Below are 23,816 nucleotides of genomic sequence, written 5' to 3' on the forward strand. Positions count from 1 at the left end.
TGGAGGTTTAATATGTGTGCATTATCAGCATCAGCTGATTTGATATAACCCTTCTGAGCATTCTAAAGCAAAGACAAATACAGGCTTTGTTTGTTAAAGGAAGTTCAAGATTCCTAGAGTTGTCTTATAATTAGAATTTACCAACTTGTTTAGAGATGTTCATACTTCTTTAAGTAATTGATGAAAAAAATTAGTGTTTCAGCAGAAAGCATATTGCAGTTGCAGCAGTCCATTTATTTTTTCAGTCCATTTCCTGATGAATTTGCAGTTCTTATTTCGGTGTAGGTGAATTAATAATAAGAAGAGAGTAGAGTTTATCTCCATCCAGAACATTGTTGTGCAGTAATAATAGCAGGCATATTTGTTCTCATCAGCTTGGCTTCCATAATAAATGACACTAAAATCTACAGTCTGTAATTGATCATTTGGAAGCAACAGTAGTGTAGCACCTTGTTTAGTTTGCTTTCAGTTGATTAGTTTTTCAATTCACATTGTTGTTGGTTTGGGTTTATTGATACTTGCCATGGTCCTGATCCTGATTTTTCATTAAAAGGTTCAAATATTAAATGTTGAATGTACATTCTGTCATTGCTTTGGAAAGCACTGTGTCAAAAAGGAAACACTTTGAACCTGTGTACAATTTATGTGACCTTTTCTCTTGCAATAAGTATTTAAATCAGTATTTTCAGCTGCAAGCAACACCATTGAACTGATGTAGGTTATTTCAGATCAGCTGAGGTGATGGTGGAAGTTCCCCAGCACCCACCTGAGAACCTGCTCTTTAAGGTGGTACAGGCTATGGGCTTCATGTGTTATGATGCTGGGAGAATTCTAAGTAGCAGAAATATCTCATAATTTAAAGTGCTTGTCCAGCCTGTGCTGCTGACCTTGGTGTCGCAGTGGAGCAGAACTAACAGTGGTTTTGAGAAACAAGAAGGGGATAAGATACATTGTAATTATTTACTTTAAGACAATACTCTATATTTCTGATGTGTGGGGTAGCTACCAGGTATCATTAGGTCATACTCCAGCAATATTATTTGGGTTTTGTCTAAGTGGGTTTTTTTTTTTTTTTTTCCTTCTCTGTCTTAGTTTGTAAGACTTGTATTGTTCAACACTTTGAAGACAGCAATGACTGTCCCAGGTGTGGCAACCAAGTGCATGAGACCAATCCACTAGAAATGTTAAGGTAAGAATCTATTTCACAGCATTTGCTGAAATGCAATGAACAGCAACAAAAAATCTTAATGTTTTTTTCCTAAAAGGGCAATAATTGTTTTGCTTACTTGTATAATGCATATATTAACTGTTCCAAGCCATATAGGTTGTCATTTTCTCAGCTCCCACTACATTCTAAATTGAATTTTTCAGATGTAGTAAAAGGAGGAAACATAAGGGAAAGGCACAGAAATAGTGCTTCTATTGTACAAGTGTAAAACAAGAATTAGTATCTCTATTAAACGTATAAACAAATGAGGTACTTTTCATTCTTTACATGAAATTAAGTTCTAGAGGGTTGTTTTTTCAAATTATTTAGGGCATTCCAAACATATGGCAACTTTTTCTTTTAGAACAACATATAGAAAATGAATCATGTTAAAAGCAATGTTTTTCAGGGCATAAGTCCACCAATCTGAATTGAAATTTGTTGTAAGATTAATGAAAAGAAGCTTTTACATTAAAAATACCCTTTTTTGAGATTTTTTTGTATTGTATTAACATACCTTCTAAAAAACAATTATTTTTCATAAAATTCTGGATTCACTTTTAGTGATGTTATGTTGGAAAAAAGATTATAGACATCCAGTGAGATAGAAAAATTTGCAAATGTCATCATAAGTGGAAGAATTTAATGTTTTCTTGGAGTGATGAAGGCACTCTGTGTCCTCACTTCCAACACTACCTCCACCCCATCACCCAGTATTATTGTTTGTAATACTGTTGTGAACTTAGAAGGACTTATTCTTACATTAATGTAAAAATATAAATTTCCATCTGGAATTTACTAGGCTTGGTATAATTTTCTGATGTCATTGGTTTTGTTACAATTTGTCATACATTGCTTTGATTTTTGACTGATCTATGTGTGCACAACCATTCCCAGTTATGTACCAAGAGCATAACTGAGAGAGATTGAATTCAGCAACTGTAAAGGGTGTTACTGGCCTAAGTCTTTGTCATCTGAATATTTTTGGAAGGGTGGGGCTGAGCAGGTTCATGTAGATTATTTTTCTGATTTCCTGTCAGTTTCTGAGGTGCTGTGTGAGTCATAACAGAATATGCTGTAGGCTAATAATAAGCTGAAAACAAAAGCATTTAGAAATATTTCTTTTATTCTGATAGGACCACTTCATATGAGATGAAAAATGCATTTTCTGAAACATATAGTAGATGTTTAGTAAACAAATATTGTCCTTTGAGCAGGAAATTATAGATGGGTGAAGAAAGTTGAGAGCACAAGCCAGAAATGTGGGAAGAGCTATTTTCTCTGCAATTATTTCCTGAACTTTCTTTTAGAGTCATTTGGTCTCTGTGCCAGGAAACTGCATATAGTTAGTAGATTCCTGGTTGTAATTTATGAACCAGCTTTAAACATTTGCTAAACTAATAATCAGAAGAGCACATGAGCTATGCAATGGAATTATCTTTCCTGGATGCTGCCTGCACAGATTAATATAAGAGTTACACTCTGACCATGGAGATCAGCCCCATCATTGCTAAAGGATGCAGTCATTTTCTGAGAAATTGTGTTGAACACCACTTAAGAGTTTTAACCAAGATCTCTCTGATAAGCTGTATAAACTACTTCTAAACTCAGTTCTGAGTAACTTCATTGCTATGTGAGCTTTTTACATGAATCTCTTATTTGGCAGCACTTGGGGTCTCTTGTAACTACAAGACTAAGTCTGAAATTCAACATTGAGCTCTAAAATGAACATGTAGGAAGAGTGTTAAATTTTAAGAATTCCTTTTACTAATTTAGCAGAATTCTGCATCATCTGTACTCAGTAGGGTGTGTGTTGATAATGCCATGAGGGCAGACTTCTTTTTTCTCTTGCTGGCATACTCCTGTGCATGCAAGTTTCCCTGAGCAATAGTCTTAGTTTGGTTCATATTTGCTGATAATTATCCGAGTGTTGATCTTGTAACTCATTCAGTATTATAGATGAGGTGAAAAAAGGAGCTATACTGAGCTGGCAGTTCTTCTTTCTTTATTTCTTGGTTCTTCTTTCTATATGTTCTGGTTTGGAGACTTGGAAGATGGTTGGAAGATGTGGGAATGGAAAGTGGTGTCTCTGAAATATCAATGTTCTTTTTTCAGCATTAACAGGAAGTATCACAGTAAATGACTGAGACCACCTTTTTCAAGTAGTTTCATTTTGGAATGAGTTTGATGTGAGACACAAAAATACAAATCTTTATGTCAGAGTGCTTACATGTGTGGAACACTGGAAGATGCATCTGAAATTGAGAATCTTGTAATAATTTCATGTTTCCCTGCATTTAAAGATCAGATTGGACTTTTTTTTCCTGCTCCCTGTCAGAGTATTGATTATTATTTATCCTCTGTAAAGAAAGAAGTTTTTTTGTTTAGTTTTTGGAAAAAAATTAAGTATTGACTAGAGTGGGAAGCCACTTCTTGCTTCTAGCATTGTAAATTTGCAAAGTATACTAGGGTTTTTTTGCTATTTTAGCATTATCAGTGACTTTTGTTTTGGGCCATTGAAAGTAAATTAGAAAGTGCTAAGTGGGAATTTTCAAAAATAAATGAAAGAAAACCAGCATGTATTATACCACCCTCAAGAACAGAGGGATTTTTAATTAAGGTAGTAGTGTTCTCTCTTGAAGTCCCTATTTAATTTCATTTCTTTTAATGCGTAAATTATGAAGGTTGGAGCTTTCTTACAGTGTGAAATGAATTCCATTTCTAAGGCATGTTCCCAAGTTCCCAGTGCTCTGCTGTGGATACTTCACAGAAAGCAGCACCATGTAGTTCCCTCAGATACTGACAGAGGAGGCTGCAAGTTACACCATCTGGGAAGGTAGACCTGCATTGTCATCTATCAGAAATCCAGCACTCAGACATCCTACAATTTTAATTTCCTTCTTATCTGTGAGAAAGTGCTCTCTCTGTGCTGCTTTGTTTTATGGGAGGGATGTTTCACTTGCTGAATTTGTTGTTGCTGTCCCCTTAAGAAGAAGCAATTAAAAATGGGTTGTGGTTGTAGCTGAAACATGAATATTTCTATGGTATGACTGAATCTACTGATGGATACCACAGGGATCTAATCTCAGAACTTGATGGTTGGGTAATGGGTCTAATTGTAAAGTACAAGTACAAATTCTATAAGGAGAACCTTGAATACTCATGTATTTATTTTAAGATAATTGTTATCAATTTATATGAATTGTAGACATTCCTCAACAATAAAAACATTCATTCTTACTCCTACTTTGCAACTTGTGGTGAGCAAATGACATAACAGCTATGTTTTTTAACAGGCCCATAGTGTATTAATACCATGTACACAGTTGTATTTGCAAAAATATATATAAAGAAATATATTGCTATTGAGATGAAAAAATAAGGCAATTTAAAATACACCAGATTCTGACTGAATGTCAAGATACTTAATTTCCCTGCATTATTTAGTGTTTTATTTTGTCATGAGTTTTTGTTTAGGCTGTGGACAATGGGAGTTTCTGTTGACAAGAGAAGAACATAAAGGGCAAAGGAGAGGAAGGAAAAGGAAACAGAATGAAACCAGAGGAAACTGAAGGATAAGAGACCAGGAGAGGAAGTAGAACTAGAAAGCAGGTGATAAACAAAATGGATAGAAGAGTTGGTTAAATTCAGAGAAAAGGAAAGATAAGTATTTTAACTTCAGCAGCAAGAGTAACTGCAGTGTGTACACTGGAAGGGACTGTAATAACTAGTTTTGGCACTAATATCAGGGTATCAGAGGACATGCCTGTGCTGTGTACTCTCTCCTGGAGTACAACACATGGCAGATTTAAATAGTTCAAATTAACTGTGCTGGGTACTGAGAACTATCAAGTCAGAGCAGCATGGGTGCACTGTGGTCTTCTTTATCCTGCCAAGACTGCTTTGCTGTGGTCTGGTAAGTAGGGAATAGTCTATTCCGTTTTTGTAACAGGCTTATTACCAAAGCACTTCAACACTTAGTATGGTAATGGAGTTTATCATTTTCGTGCTTACTACTCATAAGCTGGACCTTAAAATTGGATAAAACTTTTCCAGCCTGTTCCTTCTAGTAACACTACTGTTTGTATGTAACACAAATTCAGAAATAAAAATTTTAGAGTATAATGTTTTTATCTTTTGCTTCATTCTTATCTTTATATGTTGAAAAAGTAATTCCTTTGTTATTTCTATGATAAATCCATTTAGGAGATGGTTGAGATAAGCTTTAATGCATGTTGTCTCTCAAACTAAAATCAGTTGACTTTGACAGGATTCATTATTTACCAGAAAAATGCAACTCATTATTCAAAAGCTTTTGTTATTTAAACACTAAAAATACTTAAAATGCTAGTATCCATTTAATGTGAAATGTATTTTTTCCCTCTGAAAGGCTGGATAACACCTTAGAGGAAATTATATTTAAGTTGGTGCCTGGACTTCGAGAACGTAAGTTTCTCATTTGGTTTTGGGAACCATTTGGGTTGGTGGGGGAATATGGCTCTTTCTAATTATGTACCTGGTATTGATTTAAAAATTCACATTACTGTTCTTTGATGTTAACTAGAGGAACTGCAGCGAGAGATTGAGTTTTGGAAGAAAAACAAACCTCAAGAAAATGGACAAGGTGATGATTTTTTCCCTCTCATCTGTGTGTTAAATAACACTGTTTATTAAGACCAGTTTCTTCACTGACACAAGTACATTTTGTTTTTCCTGAATTCAAAGATACTACAGAAACTTGTAGCGAATCTGTGCAGATGTATGGGCCTTCTATACTTCATACTACTGCTTATCTATCAACCAGTTGGTTAACAAACTCTAGCTGTTTTATCATTATTTTCATTTGCATTATCCTGGGCTCTCACTTGCAAGGCTCTCACAATTGTCCAGCTGAATTCTTAATTTTCTTAATAGAGCAAGATAGGATTTTTTGCAGAGTTTTTACAAATTACTTTCTGTTACCAAATTTCACCATCTGTTCAGTAGGAGGTTGTCAAGAATTAGTTATGACAAGCAGTAAAACAGTTTTCCACACATGCCAAATAATTGTTTTCTATAGATCCCACAATGCTTTTTTGGTTGGGTTTTGGTTTGTTTTTTTGCTTTGTTTTGTTTCATTTTTTTGTAGTTGACCCATGAACTTTGAAACTCAGTACTGAGGTGCTAAGCAAGGAGTAGATCCAGCTGGTTTTATGCCCCTTTAATTTGACATCAGGTTTTTAATACCATAGCCTATTTGATTTGATTTTAAAGAACTTTTGAAAGGCTCAATTAAGTCAAAAAATAGCTATTTTCAGGAAAGGGTAACTGTCAAGTAAACATCTTGTAATATTCTTCTGCATTCATTTCTTTATAATGTCTTCTTTTCAACTTTGTAACACTAAATTTTCTTTCTCACAAGTTTTGTTGACTTGGATTTGGCATCCATTGTGAGGGACAATGTTACTTTCTCTATTATATAAATAAATTATGAACTGCAGAACAGTTTAGAAGAAATTATATTAGTTTACTACAGTATACTATGTAGTGTATACCTGTTCAGTTTTATAAAAAACTTCAAAAATATTTTTGTGAGATAGAGACATTTCTTGACTGTTTAGAAAATGGTCTTCTATATACATAGAATCAACAGATAATTTGCAAATTTGTAGAATGTGACTTACTTTTGACCAACTTACTCTTCCTCCTTCCTCTCCTAATTTAATGATAAATCCAGTGGAGATGAGTTAGTAAGTGAAGTGAGAGCTTGTATTGTTTTTGTGAATGAGAGGAAGGCTCTAACTCACAAATTACACTTCTGAGTAGCTACAGATGTATCCAACTCCATTAGAGACTGTAGCCTGGGGCTATGGAACTTTGTCTCTGCAAAGTATTTGAAAGTCATGACAACTCATTGATACAAATTATGAGCACTTAAGCTATTTTCTGCCACAAGCAAGCATTTAGAATCTTGCCTGGGAAGAAATTATTTGCTGAGGATAGTTTCATTTAGAAGAGACTGTTTCAGTTGTCAATACCATGCTCTGCAATCAGATTGTCACTGTAGTTTAAGAGTCTGTCAGTTATGTCCTGTGCCACAGGTTGCAGCACATTTCCTAACCTAAGCATCTAAGAGCTGTTAAAAAATCCCAGGACTTAAAATTTTCACATATCAGAAGGAAAAAACCCCAAACATTAAAGCATATCTCAGCCATTGGTGACTCCTGTAGGAGAGTGCTTACCAGAAAGAATTGATTAATAATGAAATACTATGGTACAGAGAGAAAATATTCATTGGTACTGTCCAGCCTGAAGTGAACAAATGCTTGTGACAGGTGGACTGCACCTGCTTGACTGATAAAGTTTGCTTCCTGGACTGTCAGGGAAAAAAAATCTGTAGTTTGATACTGTAAATTCTGATCATAGAGGATGATAGGAACAAAATGTATCTATGATACACATTCAACTAAATGTGTCAATAGCTAATAGGGACTTGGGGATAAATTTTTCATAATTGGGGAAAACTTAAAAATTCTAAGAAAGAAAATTAATGAATATAGCTTAAAACTCATCTTGAATATGTAAACTGAACAAAGGCAACTAATTACTGTATCAAGAAACTTGGTCATGGCTTGGTGTTTATTAAAGTTTACATTCCATTTTCTCATCTGAACTCTACTAAATTCCTTTAGAATCTGGTAAGTGTAGGAAAACAGCAGAACTTGATCTGAAAGTTTTTTAAAAACATGAAAGCAGCTTATTCAAGTTAATTGTGATAATGTTTTATTCAAATAGAGAGCAACCTTTGTTTTAAATCAAAATAAGTGAGTTGGAGATACAGAAAAAAATCCAAATGTATACAATAAGATTATTGTATACTATACTCTAAATCTGTAAGCCTTACTCCATTTTATGGTTATTATTTACATACATTGCAGCCTTATCTAGATGTACTCGCTAGTCTTAGCATTTGAGTGGTCAACTTTGCTACACCTTTCTAAACTATACAAGATGGTACTTTTCCAAAGAGTTAGAATTTTAACCAGGAACCAATAGAACATGTTAACAGCAACGGCAGAATGAAAGGGGATAACATGTTGTGTGTGATTATGTAGTCTGTATAAGCTCTGCTAAAAAATACACAGACTTTTCCTCTTTTCTTTTTTTTTTTTTCCTTTTTAAAGGGAGTAAGTAAATATATGGCTATTTAGTTCTAAAATCCTTCTGGAGAGAAACACCTGGAGTTTTTACAGTGACCTATTTAGATGTGGTCAAAAGTGGATGAAGTCTAAGGTTTAGTTTGCCTCATTTAGTTTGCATTACAGGGACTTGTCTGCACTGGATTATTCACAGTTAATATGAATTGATTGGCTGTGTTACTTTGATATATAAGTGTTGGGATTAGTCATTCTATTGTTTATTTTAAAACACTATTTTTGTCACTGAACTGCCACACTGTGCAGTAGGTTTACATGTCTTGAGTGATTGTGATGCATGCAGAGTTGCAGGGTTTTATTTATTGAACATATCAGAAGTAGACAGCCATACCCAACATAGTCCATCAACTAATTATTTTCTGTTCCATAGAAATCTGTTGTTTGCGTATTGCATTAAAATTTCAATAGTAAAAATTTGTTTCCAGAGATCTTTAAGTTGGTCAGTGTAAGAATGCCCTGAATTAAAAATGTGTGAAGTTAATGTGAAGAAAAATTATGGCTCATAAAAATGCCTTATTTCCTTAAATATATGATTTTTAATTACTTTATACTTAAATAATATGATCTTCATATTTTACAGATGAAAGTCCAAAAGCTGATAAACCCAAAGTAGATGAGGAGTGTGATGAAAATGAAGAAGACAAAGACTATCACAGGAGTGACCCACAGATCGCAATCTGCCTCGACTGTTTACGCAACAATGGGCAGTCAGGAGATAATGTTGTCAAAGTGAGTAGCAAACAAGCTGTGCTGCACTTATTGATGACAGAACAGCATCTTCTAGGAACCAAATCATTTTATAACTGTTAAAAATAAACCTGATTGTAGTGACCTGTTCCCACTTCATGCTTATTTAGTCCTTCCCTTTGAGGCATTTCAGTGCATCTTTGGAATTTTGGGAAAAATACAATTCTATACAGAAAGCCATCTGTGACAGTGGAATTTTTGTTTGTGTGGGGATTATAGTTTTGTAGTCTACAGCCTTTATGGTATATAACTGCAGTACCCAACAGATTACAGCACACCACAGACATATTTATAAAGGTAGCTGTAGGTGAGCTGCCTCGTACCTTCAGGATTACTGTCTTAACCTGCCAGAATGAACCTGCTTATCAAATATGTGGTGCCCTGAATTACTGGGATCCAGATCTTCTGAGTTGTAAACCTGAATCTGACCCTGATGTGTTGTCTGTGGCCTTGGGGAGATCACTTCAGTCTGCAAAATGTGTGGAATAATACCTGCCAATTGCTGTTTTAAGAATTAGGGATATTTGGTTTCTATTCCTGAAGGGAATTACCTAGCATACTTAGTATAGAAGAAAGTCTTTAGAAATCAGCTTCGATTTTAACAATGTTTTATTAAATTACAAATAGAAGAATAAAAGGAAAAATATATTTAAGAACTTTTCTAATAAAATTACTTGTATTTTCTAAGTGTTGTGTTACGTGTATAACTTTGGAGGCTCTTAACACTTCTAAGAAATGCAACATTTCTTTGACCCCCAGTGGTACTAACACAAACACACTGATTGTTTAAGTTCTCCTGGGGGTTTTGATGGGTTTGGTGGTAGCTGAGCTTTGGTTTATTTCTTTCCTCCCTTCTGTATCTTTTAGAAATATCTTTAGAACCAGAGATGGGTCAAATGAAGTTGTTTGTCATCTTTTAAATTTTGAAAACAAGTGAACAAAAATGAACCTATGGTGTCATTATAAATTAGAAGAGAATTGGTGACTGGTTGAAAAGATTATCAGTTATAGGTGCTCCTGCACAAAAGATTGCTCACATGTTTTTTAAATTTTTAAATTTCTGATATGTTTTTTTCTGATTTGTTGCTGTTGCTTTAGGGCTTAATGAAGAAATTTATCCGCTGTTCTACTCGAGTGACCGTGGGAACTATCAAAAAGTTTCTCAGCTTAAAATTAAAACTTCCAAGTTCCTATGAGGTACATTTGAAAGAAAGATGTTTTTATTTTTATTTCCCTGCAACATAATCTATTTCTGTGAAATTTAGTCATGTTTGAACCAACTTCCCTCTTTCCAGGGATACTGGAGCACAGACTATTTCTTCAGCCTGTTCTTGCACAGGAGCCAAAGGCTCCATGCAGGGCAGGCTGTCTTTAGCACCAGCAGCAGCCTCCCAGCTTTGGTCAGGAGTAGGGCAGAGTTAGGTTTGGTGCACAGGTTATAACTATGCACAGGATTTTGTCATGGTGTCCAGCCTTTTTGGTGTCATTTGGTTTTTAATCTGTCTGGTACCTTAATGGCTTGTGTTACAAAGAATCTGCTTACTTCAAAATTTTGCCTTTTATTTTTTTTGTCTGAAACACAGAAAATATTATAGGTCTAATAATGAAAATACTGTCAAACATTTGCAGTGGCAGGCAGCAGTAAGATGCTATAATACAGTTTAAAGTAGACATTTTTCACACTGAGATAATTGTTTTCCTCTGTCTTTTGCTTTCAGTTAAGGAATGTCTGTGTACTTTGAAGTGCATTTTCCTTGTAATTTCTTAGTTATTTTTAAACTAATTTTTTAAGTTTCTTTACAATCTATTTTTTAAATGAAAATTACTGTACTTCTGGTTTATATCTTTGGGTTTGAAAGAGTACTGGCATAGCAAGATGGCCTTCAAAATACTGCACAAGGCTTTCTCTTCAAATGGATACTGTGTAATGTAGCTAAATATAGGGAATGTTTGTCTACTGGTGATTTCATACCTCGGTAGCAGACTTCTTTCTGTCCACACTTCAAATAAAAACACAAAAGTGAATACCAGGGTACAAAATAACATATTGTCAGCATGCTGTATTCATCCAGCTTTGATATACATGTCTGATGGTATCATTATATAATGATAGGAGTGGAAGGATTAACTCTGGAGATTCACTTAGCAGTTCCTTTAGACATTAAATTTCTGCATCCCTTTGTCTTACTGTTTGTTCTGTTGTATTTTAAGCTGGATGTACTATGCAACGGAGAAATCATGGGGAAGGATCACACTATGGAATTCATCTATATGACAAGATGGAGACTAAGAGGCGAAAACGTAAATGCTGTTACATTATTGATAAATGATGTTTTGGTATATTTATTATAGAAACCATACATACTTTCACATCTTAGGCCTGAATATAATCTATGGCCCTTCAAAAAACCCCTATTTAAAAATGCCTTCTGCATGTTTTCTGAATTTCTTATGTAAAACCCTATGGGTGAAACCCTTCAGCAAATATATTGTGTAGATTCTGAAAGTTCAAAATAGCGGATGTATGATGTGTATAAGCAAGTTCTGCTCAGAGTTTTAAATCAAGTAACTGAAAACCCAAGCCCTTGTTCTTTTTCAGCAAACTTGCTTTTGCTTCTGAGTTATAATAGTTGGGGAATCTGCATCCAACAGTTCTTCAGTAAGAACCTGTTTTATTCAGTCAGTAAACTGAAAGTGACACTGAAAAAATTACTAGTGAAATCTAATATTTTATTACTGTTTCTGTTAATACTACATCTATTCTTTTTGGATATGCTGTAGAACAATAACATTCAGATAACAGCCAGATGGGTTTTCCTTGCTGCATGTGTATATTTTAGAATTGCAGTATCTTTTTAAAGACTTTTTTTTCAGAAAATATATTCAGTTTGGTTTAGTATTGCCTTGTATATTTTTTTATTAGAAGTCATATTCCCTTTTCTTCTTTCTTTTATGCATTTGTTTGTGTGTGCCTGTTGATTGGTCTTCACTCTTTATTGCTTTGTAACATACTTTAATGTACGTATCTGAAGAAAATTCCAAATTTCTTCTTTTTTTTGTTTTAAGCTTCCTAATGATTAGAATAATAAGTGCTGAGGCACAGACAGAAAACACAGAGGATTAACACACTGCAAAGTTAACAATTTACAAGTCTCCTAAAGTTTTACCTTAATCTGAAGCTGGAGGGGGAAGGATAGATTTTGATAGGAATTCGGGAGATCATTGTATATAGGCAAGTATTCAGTAAATTTGAAAGTAATATTACACTGAAATTTTGTGATTTCTGAAAGCCCCCAAGAGAGCTTTAACTAGAATTTTTTCCAATACTGCCTTGAAACCAGTGGATGTCTCTTTGGTTTGCCATCTTGTATTTTTGTTAGCATTGGCTGTCCTATTAGGAAGTGTTGAGGCAACAATTTCAGTGATAATGGAATTTTTTCATGGCATTTCATCCTGCAGCCCTTGCCTACTGCATGAAGTTGGAGGCAACAGTAACTATGATCTTGCTAAAACAAATTTGTACTAAAAATTTTCAAAAATCTCAGAACTATAATTTTTTAACATTTAGTGAATGCAATAGTTCACAACTCCTGGTTTAGTTTGTAAGCGTATTTATATACACCCACCATAGCCAGGTATGTGTTCATCTTCTCTTTCATGTAGCTTTAAATCACTCCTCTGAAGTCAAAGATGATTAACACCTCTAAAAATTTAATTGTGCTGGTAATAAATCCAGTAATATCGAGGCTTCTATGATTTTGTTCTCCTCAATGAAGTTGCAATGGTAATTAATTAAGAATCTCTTCTTCTGAATGAAGATCAAGTGAATCCATTATCTTTGTCTCTGGTACTATTGACCATGAGTTTTTACTGCATAGCTGTGGACCTTACATGAGATAGACAAGAAAAGGGAAAAGTCTCCATTTATTCATTAAACAATTCTTTCCTGTTTTAAAATAAGTAAATTGATTGTAACCTTTACATTTAATTTTTTTTTTAAAAATCAATAAATGGTAAATGTGTATGTCCAGCTGTGGATGCCTCTTATCTGATCAGAAAATCATCTCCTCCGCAGTTTCGGTGTCAGAACTGCTCATCTTCGCAAGTCTGCTCACAGGATGGCACTTTCTATCAGGTAAGAGGCACTCAGGACTGTACATACTACAGTCATTAAGGTCCTGTCAGCACTCCATTGTAATTCAGCTTGTGGAGTTTTTGTAATTCCTCACTATCAAGTGCTAAAACTCTGTGAGCAAGGTCTGAGCATTTTCATTCCTGCAGCACAAAGTTTATTCAAAGGATTTAGAAGTTTGCCTTCTGTGCCATAGGCCAGTTTTTGTTTGTGATTTTTTTGAGAGATACCATTCTATAGGTTGATATCCATTTCAGCCTCAAAGGATTATCTACCTCTTGCTATCTCATTCCTCTAACTAAGCAGTATTGGGCAGTCACTGGCAAGGGATCAAAAATTAGGAGTGTGAATTAAGAGACTACACTGGTTTCATCTCTTTGTGGTAATTCATATGTCCTTTTTGATGGAGTAAAAAATGTTAGATTTTTCTAAACTCCTTTTCACATTTTTAAAATTAGAAACCAAATAATCTCTAGAAGCAAAACCTCCAGAACCTGCAAAGTGAAGCTGATTTCTAAATTTCAGTGACCAGTCTGGTTCCCAATACTATTTGAAACAGTATTTCAGTTTCCTCATTGAGAATTTCAATTTGAACTGATTTCTAAAAGTTACTTTGCAACTTTGGAAGACTATTTTTATCTTGAGGAAAAATTAGAGTAGTGACAGAGGGTCACTCCCCACTAGTGATAGAAGTGAACTACTGCACTCATGCCTCCTTCAATAATTAGAATTGTCCCAGCATAGTACATTTGATTTGTACAGTTTTGTGATTTTGTTTGCTAAAACACTGAGCCTCACTGGTTTACTTGGCAATTTGTGTGGTCATTGCTCTGTCTCTGCCTTTGTACACTTCCAATTAGATCTGCACACTTTTAGAGACAATTTGTATACTCAAAGTCAAAATGTGAAACTGCATTTAAATGAAACGGTAGTCATGTCCTGTGCTAAGAAAAAATTAATCAGAGAGAAGTAATTTATGATACCACAGATACATGTTTGTTAATTGCACATGCAGACTACACGTGGTGCTTCCTGTCTTCTCTCCTAAATACTCCTGGTACTGTTAATACCTCTGGGTTTACCTTGTGATTTCTCTGAACTCCAGTTTGTAAATCCCCTGCAAGTGTGATCACATTTAGTTCTGGTGATATTTCACTACCATGGCTTGTAAAGTTTATTAACCCTGTAGGTCTGGAGCTATATCTTTGTTTCTTCATCTCTGTTGCATTTGAAGGATGAAACAAAATGTTTTTGGTTTTAATGATAGCTTCTGTAATAATTTTTTGTTTTTCCAAATCTGGAATTTAGAAAAACTTATATTAGCTTTGTCTCTCTGTTGTATGGTGGGGAGGTATTTAAGGCCATGCAGCTGCTGAGACAATGAAATTTGCCAGAGTTTTATGCTATAAAAAATATCCAGTATGCTAATGAAGTTAAGAGGAGAACTTGAGACAAATGAAATGCTGACAGACTGAAAAATAAGGGGTTTGAGCAACAAGTGCCCAGATATTCTACAGCCCTTTTGGGAAACCCATCCATTCTTCCCTGCCATTCCACAAGTTCTATCCAATTTAGGGACCCAAGAAGCTGATTTGCTTTTTTTTTTTTGTTTGTTTGGTTTGTTGGTTTTTTTCAGTAGGAATCAATAAAAACTTATCACTAGATCTGAGGTTAAGGAGTTTGGATCTGGGGAGAAGTCATCTCTCAGAAAACCAGCTGACAGCAATTTGACCTTTTTTTATAGTTTAGCTATGGAACCTCTGTATATAAATTTCCAAGTACATCACCTGTAAATATTCTTTGGTTTAGAAAGTATAAAATGTCAAGATTGCTTTTTATCAAACACAGCAACACGGAAATAAGACTTGTTTGAGCACTCTCAAGTATAAATGTTATAAAACATAAATATTGAAATATGTAAAAGCAGATACAGAAACTGTGTATCAGTGACAAATAGCTAATCGATTTGAAGTACAGGGATGGATTTAGTATCATCATATACATCTGTCTTAGAGATAAAGTCTGGCTATTCTTAAGGTAGTCTTTAATTGCATTTTCTTTGTATTGTTTATGAATCGTGTCTTCATGCTTTCTTGTCTGTTTTTGTTGTTGTTTTTCCCTTGCTTGTTTTCAGTCTTACCCTATGGTACTTCAGTATCGACCTAGAATTGACTTCGGTTAGACCAAAGGGCCAGATCCCACTGAGATGAATCCTGCACTATTTGTTTACCCATCGACAGATTGCACAATGAATGGATGTGCCTGGATTGGGGGGACACAGCCAGAATTTCAGCATGCAAATAAGGACATTGTCTTTCTTAAAATTGTCAGTTGCATCTCTGTTGTTTCTATTAGAGCAAGCCAAGTGCCATTCTGCTACTGAAATGTGCATAAGATATTTGTGTATCTTAAGAGTGTGCTGCAAATCATAGCCAAAATCATGAAGTGTACAGTCAAGACTCAAAACCTATGGAATATTTTTGCTTGCGTGTTAGAAAATTTTTCTGGTCCTAATATTGATTACACTAGCAAAATGGCAGAGTGCTCATTCATGTGGTGTTGCAGTTTCACACACTTACTACTTTACTGAATATTGTTGTTTAAATCATAGAGTACTGTAAAAATAACTAAGGATTATACCTTGACAATATTTTGTATAGAAAATATATTTAGAAAAGTGGTGATTAGGCCACTACCTTTTCCTTGATAAGGTTCTCATGGGTCCAGGTATAGCTCACTCATGAGTGTGCAACAGTCCTTTTGCAGTGAATGAAGATTAATTACACTGAACAAGAGATGTAGAACATGGTAATTCAAAATAGTCATTTTAAATCTTAAAAGTGCTAATACTGCTTGAAAACATTGTAGCCTTTGTGATTGCACTTTCCAGTGGTTTCCCTGAAGTTTGGAATTTGGGATACTAGCTATTTTTGAAAAAATGGCTTCTGGTCAGATTACATTTCTTCTAATAAAGTCTCCATAAAATGAAGGTAAAATAATACAAATGTCTATGGAACAACTAAATTCCACTACGAAATTATGACCAAGGCAAAATTTTTCATAATTATTACTTTTCATGATAAATATTTCCTTTTAAGATTGAATGGAGGTCTATAATATACTAAGACCAAAAAAAAATATAGCTTTAATTACATACTGTATCTCTTGTGACTATCTGGAGTTTAGAATTCATTACAGAAATTTTCATTAGTTAAAGTCACATCATAAAACTATTTCCATAAAATTAGAGGTAATGCAATACTGAAGATTAGCAGTCTGACCAAAATAATTCTTCAGGTCGTCTTTTTTTCCTAAGACCTGGTTGTGCTGGATAAAAAGTGATTGTTGCCTTAGGTATTACAAGCATTTGGTTCTAGTATGGGATGTTCCTTGGGGTTTTTGGTAATGTTGCAGGGAGCATAGCAATGTGTATGTTTTCTGTCTTCTGTTATCTTTGCTTAAAAGTCAGTTGACTTTTTCTGATCAGATTCTCTGGAGATACTTATAGTTCAGTCATGTTATGTAATTTCTACTTAGTACATGCCTGCTAGTGTTGTAGATAGCTAATTACTTTCTTTATGCCTTTTGCATACAGCAAAAAGGAACCAAATCAATTTTTCACAAGCTACTGTAGAGTGAGCTGATCATTCTTAGATAGACAAAGTGAAAAATCTTTCTTGGGATCAAATACAAAAGATAGATGTAAGGCTGTAATTCCTTTGTAAGTTTATGTTCATGTACAGTAGTATGTTCTGTAGGAGAAATAAGCAGGTTGTGGATTAGGTCTGGCCCTTTTAATGTTGTTAAGCATTCTAACATTGGTGACTCGAGGAATCCCATGAAGTTGGCTTGAATCCTACCACTGCAGCCCAAAGCCCATATGACATGCAGAAATCAAGATGCTGTCAATAGCAGTCTGTTGAGGAACCCTGCCATTACAGGTCAAGGTTGCACATATTGTGGAATGCCAGTGGAACTGGGGAAGGAAAATGTCTAGGAAGAAGCTGCTGCCCCCTTCTGCAGTGTGCTAGCCAGCACAGGCGCTGCTTTTCTGCCCCTTTCTGCAGTGTGCTGGCCAGCACAGGCGCTGCTTTTCTGCCCCTTTCTGCAGTGCGCTGGCCAGCACAGGCGCTGCTTTTCTGCCCCTTTCTGCAGTGCGCTGGCCAGCACAGGCGCTGCTTTTCTGCCCCTTTCTGCAGTGTGCTGGCCAGCACAGGCGCTTCTTTGCCCAGAAACAGGTAGGGGGACATGCTGGCTGCAGGGAGCAGACATCCTACTGCCCACCCAGCCTGTGATGCACTACTTGACAGAAAGAAGATGCTCCTTGTAGGGAGGGCCCTTTTCTGCAGAGTCTCTAGGGAAAAATAGATTCTTCTTGTATGGAAGTCCACCTCATGGAGCAGCCTGGAAGAGCAGAGAATGTGTTCTGATTGAAAATCATTCTTCTCTTTAGTATATCCAGTTGTTTTGTACAGTAGAAATAGGATATTATTTGTAAATATTTACATGCACATACTAATTACACCTTACAATTTTTATATATTTCATGTGTTTTTATACCAGAATTTTCACTGTAAATTTGCTTGACATAAAACACCTGTTTCAGTTTATCACAAAACTAATGCTAGGATGCTTAAGCATAATTTCTGCTTGGTTCACAGCACAATTTTTTTCTCAAAAATTATGTTTGGTGTTTTGAAAAAATTTGAACAGACTTGTTTTAAAAAGACAGAAACATACAAGTTTTAATCCATCCACCTAACAGGACCCTTGGAATAGCACTGTTTTGCCTTGGCTGTGGAATGGCAACTAATAGAAGCTTTTTTTGACTGTGATAACTTCCTGTATTCATAATGCAGAGAATCATGAATTTTCTCAATCAGAGATGGACATTGGTTTTGATTCCTGGTATTTTCTTGATGCAAGTTAAAGCTAGATTACAGAAGGCAAATCTTCATTTTGAGCATGGAAAATACTGACAGATCTGAACCAACGTTCCCAGCTGCGAATGGCGGCATTAGATGCATGAACTAACCACCTACACTTGCTGCATTTCTGGTTTGATGGCATGGTGCCTGAGTGCTGCTATAGTTTAATCATTTCTGTAAAAGTAAAGTGCCAGTGAAATACATATCTTAACTGGGCAGTTTGTGCAACACAGGCACTGCCTTCTTTACAGGAAATTTTCACTCATATAGTACGTATGTGCCATGTCTCTACAGATACACAGATTTATTTATTTGTGCCAATTAAGAGTATCTGAGCACCACAGGAATATGAGAATGCATGTGCAGATTCCTGTGTGCCAAAGATGGGGTAAAGTGAAATTACCTAGGCATTCCCTTCAGACTGTACCATATGCCATGCTAGAACTGATGCCTGGATAAAGTCACACTTTCTGAGCATTTCCATGACAAGGTGTCACCACTGCATCCTTGTAAAACATAGGAATATAAAATAAGTGTTGCTGCCACTGTGTTTCTGACTTTTCCATATTAGCAGTATTTAACTGCAGAGGGACCTAAAAAATTCCGCACTACTACCTAACCTTGCTGTCCCTTATTTAGCACATTTGGTGCTGCTTGGATTTTTTTCCCTAGAAGTGAAAAACTCATTAATTAAAATCATAAACAACTTTTTTTTTTAGTGTAGCTGGTTGCTGCATTTATCTAGTAACAAGCTGTCAGCTAGAATTTAGAAACAAGATCCTGTAATATCTCAAACAATATGGAATTAGATGATTAATCAAGAAATGTATCTTCCATGATGCATTACTACACTCCTGGTAGCTAAGGGCCTAGTCCTGTGAAGGAATTTTTTCATGAAATACCAAATAAGATTGCTACAATAACTGAAGTGACTCATCACTATAGTTGATATTGTTCACATGAAAGCTTTGGGGATTTGGGTCCTAGGAGTCTGCACTGCAAGAAGTGTATTGTGCATACTCAGCCAGCTTGCAGTTATGCGGAAAAAAGGTACACAAGTATTATCTTGACTTTACTGAAAATGTTGCACAAAGTGAAGTGCCTGATTACTAATACAGAATACTTTTTAAGCCCATTATTTTCATTTGACAGGGTAATATTTGCTTCTGAATTTTATCTATGGTCTTAATATTTTCAGCAAGAATATATCATAAGCATACTGTATTGAGAAGCCTTCATGGGAAAAAAGGATAAAAAGAAATGTGTTCTTTTAGATAGTTTAAATTAAAACCAGCCTATCTCAGTAGAAATTATATTAAAATAAGTACTTTTATGTTGAAAATATTCCATTTTCTGCATGAGGAACCCTTTAATTCTGGATCTTGGTCTTTTTGTCTCCGTAGGTTTCAGCAGCTTGACTTGACTTTTCTGCTCTTATCAGAAACAGTTCTAGTGTATCTGCAGGAGAAAAGAGACTGATCCCATCCCATTCCATTTAGATATAAGCTGGGCACTTACCGCAGACAAAATAGTGATCCGGAGTTCCATCTCATCTCTCCCATGAATAACTGGTGTACATGACTTAGTGAGAGAAGTAAACAATTTTTTCTTCTCTGCTGTTTAAAAAAAAATAGGCCATGGCTTAGTCCTTTAATTGAACCAATCACTGAGTTGTATTGTTTGTTGGTTTTTTACTTTTTCATACAACTGCAGACAAGAGGTATTTATTCACTCCCCAGAAAAAAAAAAGATTCTTGATTCACTGATCAAACTCATTTTTGTTCTGGTAAAGTGCAAAGGTAATTATGACTTACATCCTTTTCCAAGAGTTTGGTCCGGTTACTTCTCTTAATCTGACAGACTGAAGGCATCTCTTTGCTTCCTACAAAAATGCACATATCATGCTGCATATTCCCCTCTCATTTTACTTCATGCTCTGTTGACTTATTATTTTTCTCAGTTAAAATGCCTCAACAGACACCCTTTCTCCAGTAATTAATTCTAGGTTCTTAAACATCTTTTGGCCATTCCCCTACTGCATCCCATTTCCTACCCAAAAGTCAAAATGTTAAGGACTTATAAAGGTGAAATTGCACATGAGGTGTCAGCTCACAGGTTTCATTTATCAGACAGCTCTCATGGATTTCAGCAAAGTTTTCACAGCTCTGCATTTTCAATCCTTTACAGTCAATTTGAGCAAGGTCATGCTTCTATACAGGTTTCAGCTAAAAACATTTCTTTGAGGAGGGATTGTAGCCTACTGGAGTGTGTTCCAGGATGAGTTCCAACAACCGAGGGATTGATTCACCTGAAGGAAATGTGAAAACTTCCAACTGCACATTTACCTCTAATTTTGTCACATAGGGGTTGTCTGACCTTCAGACCTCAGCTGAAACATCCCTTGCAGGAATGTCCTTCAAAAGATGATCTTGCAATATTCATTTATTTTTTTATAAAGAGATCTACCTATTGATCTTCTTTTCTACCTTCTGTCTGCACTGTCTGTAGGTCAGATTAAAACCTTAGGTTCCAGAGTAGGAAATTATTTAATTCATGAATTCCCAACAGATCCTTCCATCCAAGGTATGTGCTATAAATCTTCAGGTAGCTTTTTTAACTTAGGTCTCTGTGGTCCTGGAGTGGGGGAGTGAAGCAGAGGAGCTCTGTACATGGGTAGAAGTGCCCAGGCTATCTTTTGTATTTGCAGAAGGAGACAAAGTTTGCTAAGCTCAGGATGGAGGAGAAATTCTGGAATGAGAGATGTCTGTAGAGCAGTAGTTTTTGCTGTTACATTAATTTTAACCAAAGATAGGCATTGGTTTGACTTTGCTTGCTTTTCTGAACCATTAGGTCCTCTTCTTTGAAGTAACTTCTACATGTATTTTTAGGACATGCTTCTAACATGGCTGACAGTTGACAGGACGAGGTGAACAGAAGTAGCTACTGTGCATTTTCCTTTTTCCTTATGACAGTCAGTGTAAAGCAAAGAGTTGAGAGAAGGTTACTCTACAATATACAAAATAGCTGCACAGTAAAATGGTTTTGCTGCTAGTTAACATACTGAGGGTTTTATTAGAAATGAAGTTGTAAGGAAGATGGTTATTGTCAAAGTGCAAGGCACATATTTTATAATGGTATTCTACTCTTAAAATTCAGTTTTGTATTATATTGAGTATGGTAGATATTGTTCCTGTTGTCTCCTGAATTTTGTTGTGGTAAAATGAAACATGCTCCATTTTTACTGAAAAAATATCACACACTTACTGATTTAAAATTAGTCTTTGTTGTCAGATACTTAGTTTGTTCTTAAAAACTAGGGTTTTTTAAAAATAAACTATTTTTATGGATAATCTGATTGCCTGATAGTTTTAAGGGACCTATTTAATACCAAAGGTAATGCCACCCAGAAATGAACTTGGAATATGACATTGACACTTTCCTGGAGTGCCTACATGGTCAAGAGGAACCTGGAGTCAATCAAGCAGAAGTGAACCAGTGGTAGTTGTCTGTGTCACCAAGCTGAAGGGTTGGGCACACCTAGCAGTTTCCAAAACAAATTAGAAATGAAAGAAACAACAGGAATAGCATTGATGTTTAGTCAAGAGACATAGAGTAGCTCTGAGTCCCAGCTCATGTTCCTGAGGAAAAGCACAAAGGCTTGCATTTACTGATGTGTCTGCTATACCTGGCCTGTGAACTAACAAAAAACTCAGTGTGCTGTCAATCCTGTAAACCTTCCAAAGCACAAATAGTCACCAAGCTACTTTTGGGGTCTCTAGTCGTAGTTCAGTGATATTTTGGAGGGTGGAAAGGACAGATTTGGAGGATAATGAGAAGATATTAAGTATGTTTTACAGATTTTTATAGCTATTTTTTTAGCAAATGGCATTGCTGTCCTTGATGTGAGACCATTGATTAGTAAGAAGTGATTATTTTACTTGTGAAGTATAAAACAGAGAGAATAAAAAAATCCAAATTATCTTGATTTCCCTTTCCAGGATAGTGGCTAACTAAACTGGAAAGTAATAGGTCAATATAATTATTTAGCTGGCTGAAAGATTTCATTCTAATACTAACTGATCATATTTTTTTCTCAAATAGAAGCTTCTTAGCACAAACATGAAGCAATGCATCATTTTTCCCTTATTGCAGACTTAACTATTGAAAGGAAAGTATTTTGCATTTTTTTTAAATTAATGCAAAGCCTGAATTGTTGGATGTTCCAGGCTACTGAATAGATGATATAGAGTTGCTCTCAATGGATTTTTTGGGGGTGGGGGCCTAAGTGTCCTTATATAAGCTGTGATCCAAGTTAAAAGAAAGGAGCCTATGGTGAGCAGTAATAATGTTCTAATGCTTCCTTGCATTTGATCAGTAGTTACCAGTTTTTAATAAAGCAGCCCTCACAGTACTTAGGAGCTCATAGAACATATTGTGATCTTATGTTGCTAATTTGTTTTAAAATATAAAATGTTTTAAGCTTTTTGTCAAAAGTGATAACATCCTATTACAAATAAACCTTTTTGTGGTTGTAAAATTTAGCTTATAAATCATTCAAATTGAAGTGAAAAAACACAGGTCATTGTTAATGACAGTCTATCCTACTCTTATGAATATATGTATTTTTGTAAAGGAAAAGCACTTGTAGATATTTAATCAGTCCAATATCCATCTATGTTAATGTTTTGGAAAAAAAGAAGAAAACAAAAATGCTGCTTAGAGAATCACTTACATATTTTTTATTTTTTGTGCTCAAATGCAATTTCTGTTGATTTATGGAATGTTTATTCTGTGTGAAGCTGTATAGTTAGTACAGCTGGGCTAAATGCATTTCTCACCTTAATCAGTTGTATCTGACTATGATAATACATTGTGTCCAATCAGAAAGCAATTGCAAAACACAGGCTTGTGGTGCTGTTTTTCATCTTTGATATTAGCTTCATCCTGCCTTATAACTTCTCTACTTCATAATAAGTGTAAAAATGCTAATCATTTTTTGTGCTGCATGTGTTTCAATGGACATTTCAGGGTATATCTGGTTGTTTAGTTGAATCTTACTATGTTACTAACATTTTTATAAGATGACAGAATTTTACATACAGTATTTAATAAACAGTCCCCTGGATGAAAAAGTGTGCAAGATTAGTCAAGTTTAATACTTACCTTCCTTCAAAGGAAACTACTGCTGGGTACGTGCATGGAATGTAAGTGCATCACTAAAGATTCTGAGAATTTGGGCTAATACTATTTTTTAAAATTCAGAATAATTCACTTCTGGTAATATTTTGCTGCTATTTGAAACCTCACTTTCAACTGTGCTTTGATTCAACATAATGCATTAACACAGTTTCAGGGAAGAAAAAATACAGTAAAGAATTTTATGAAAGTATAGTAAAGAGTGGCAACCATATTTGTTTGTGCACACATTACTGTACAATCCAAAATCTCTTTACTTATTTCAGTGGGATTCTACAGGGATCTACTTCATGGGTCTGATGCTCAGTTAAGTTCTCCAGCTTGACCTCAGTGGAGTGACTTAATATAATGATCCTTGAAGCTGAGACTTGAAATGAGCCAGGCTTCCCACTTCCTCACTTAATTTCCTT

General features: G+C 35.2%; 1 protein-coding gene across 5 annotated transcripts in view; it reads left to right on the plus strand.

The window, feature by feature from the left end:
• Nucleotides 1–17,812, plus strand: part of PCGF5 (polycomb group ring finger 5) — a 58,155-nt gene extending 40,343 nt beyond the window's left edge. For 4 of the 5 annotated variants that reach the window (XM_030951203.1, XM_030951206.1, XM_030951205.1 and 1 more), the window contains 8 exons: nt 1,093–1,189; nt 5,598–5,653; nt 5,772–5,831; nt 8,984–9,132; nt 10,249–10,347; nt 11,362–11,451; nt 13,226–13,285; nt 15,417–17,812. In XM_030951203.1, coding sequence (XP_030807063.1) covers nt 1,093–1,189; nt 5,598–5,653; nt 5,772–5,831; nt 8,984–9,132; nt 10,249–10,347; nt 11,362–11,451; nt 13,226–13,285; nt 15,417–15,464 — 659 coding nt within the window. In that variant the 3' untranslated portion in view covers nt 15,465–17,812. The remainder of the gene's footprint in view (nt 1–1,092; nt 1,190–5,597; nt 5,654–5,771; nt 5,832–8,983; nt 9,133–10,248; nt 10,348–11,361; nt 11,452–13,225; nt 13,286–15,416) is intronic. The other variant, XM_030951207.1, reaches the window with a different exon arrangement.
• The last annotated feature ends 6,004 nt before the right edge of the window (nt 17,813–23,816 follow it).

This window comes from Camarhynchus parvulus, chromosome 6 (genome assembly GCF_901933205.1).
Source record: "Camarhynchus parvulus chromosome 6, STF_HiC, whole genome shotgun sequence".
In the NCBI taxonomy this organism is placed as follows: domain Eukaryota; kingdom Metazoa; phylum Chordata; class Aves; order Passeriformes; family Thraupidae; genus Camarhynchus; species Camarhynchus parvulus.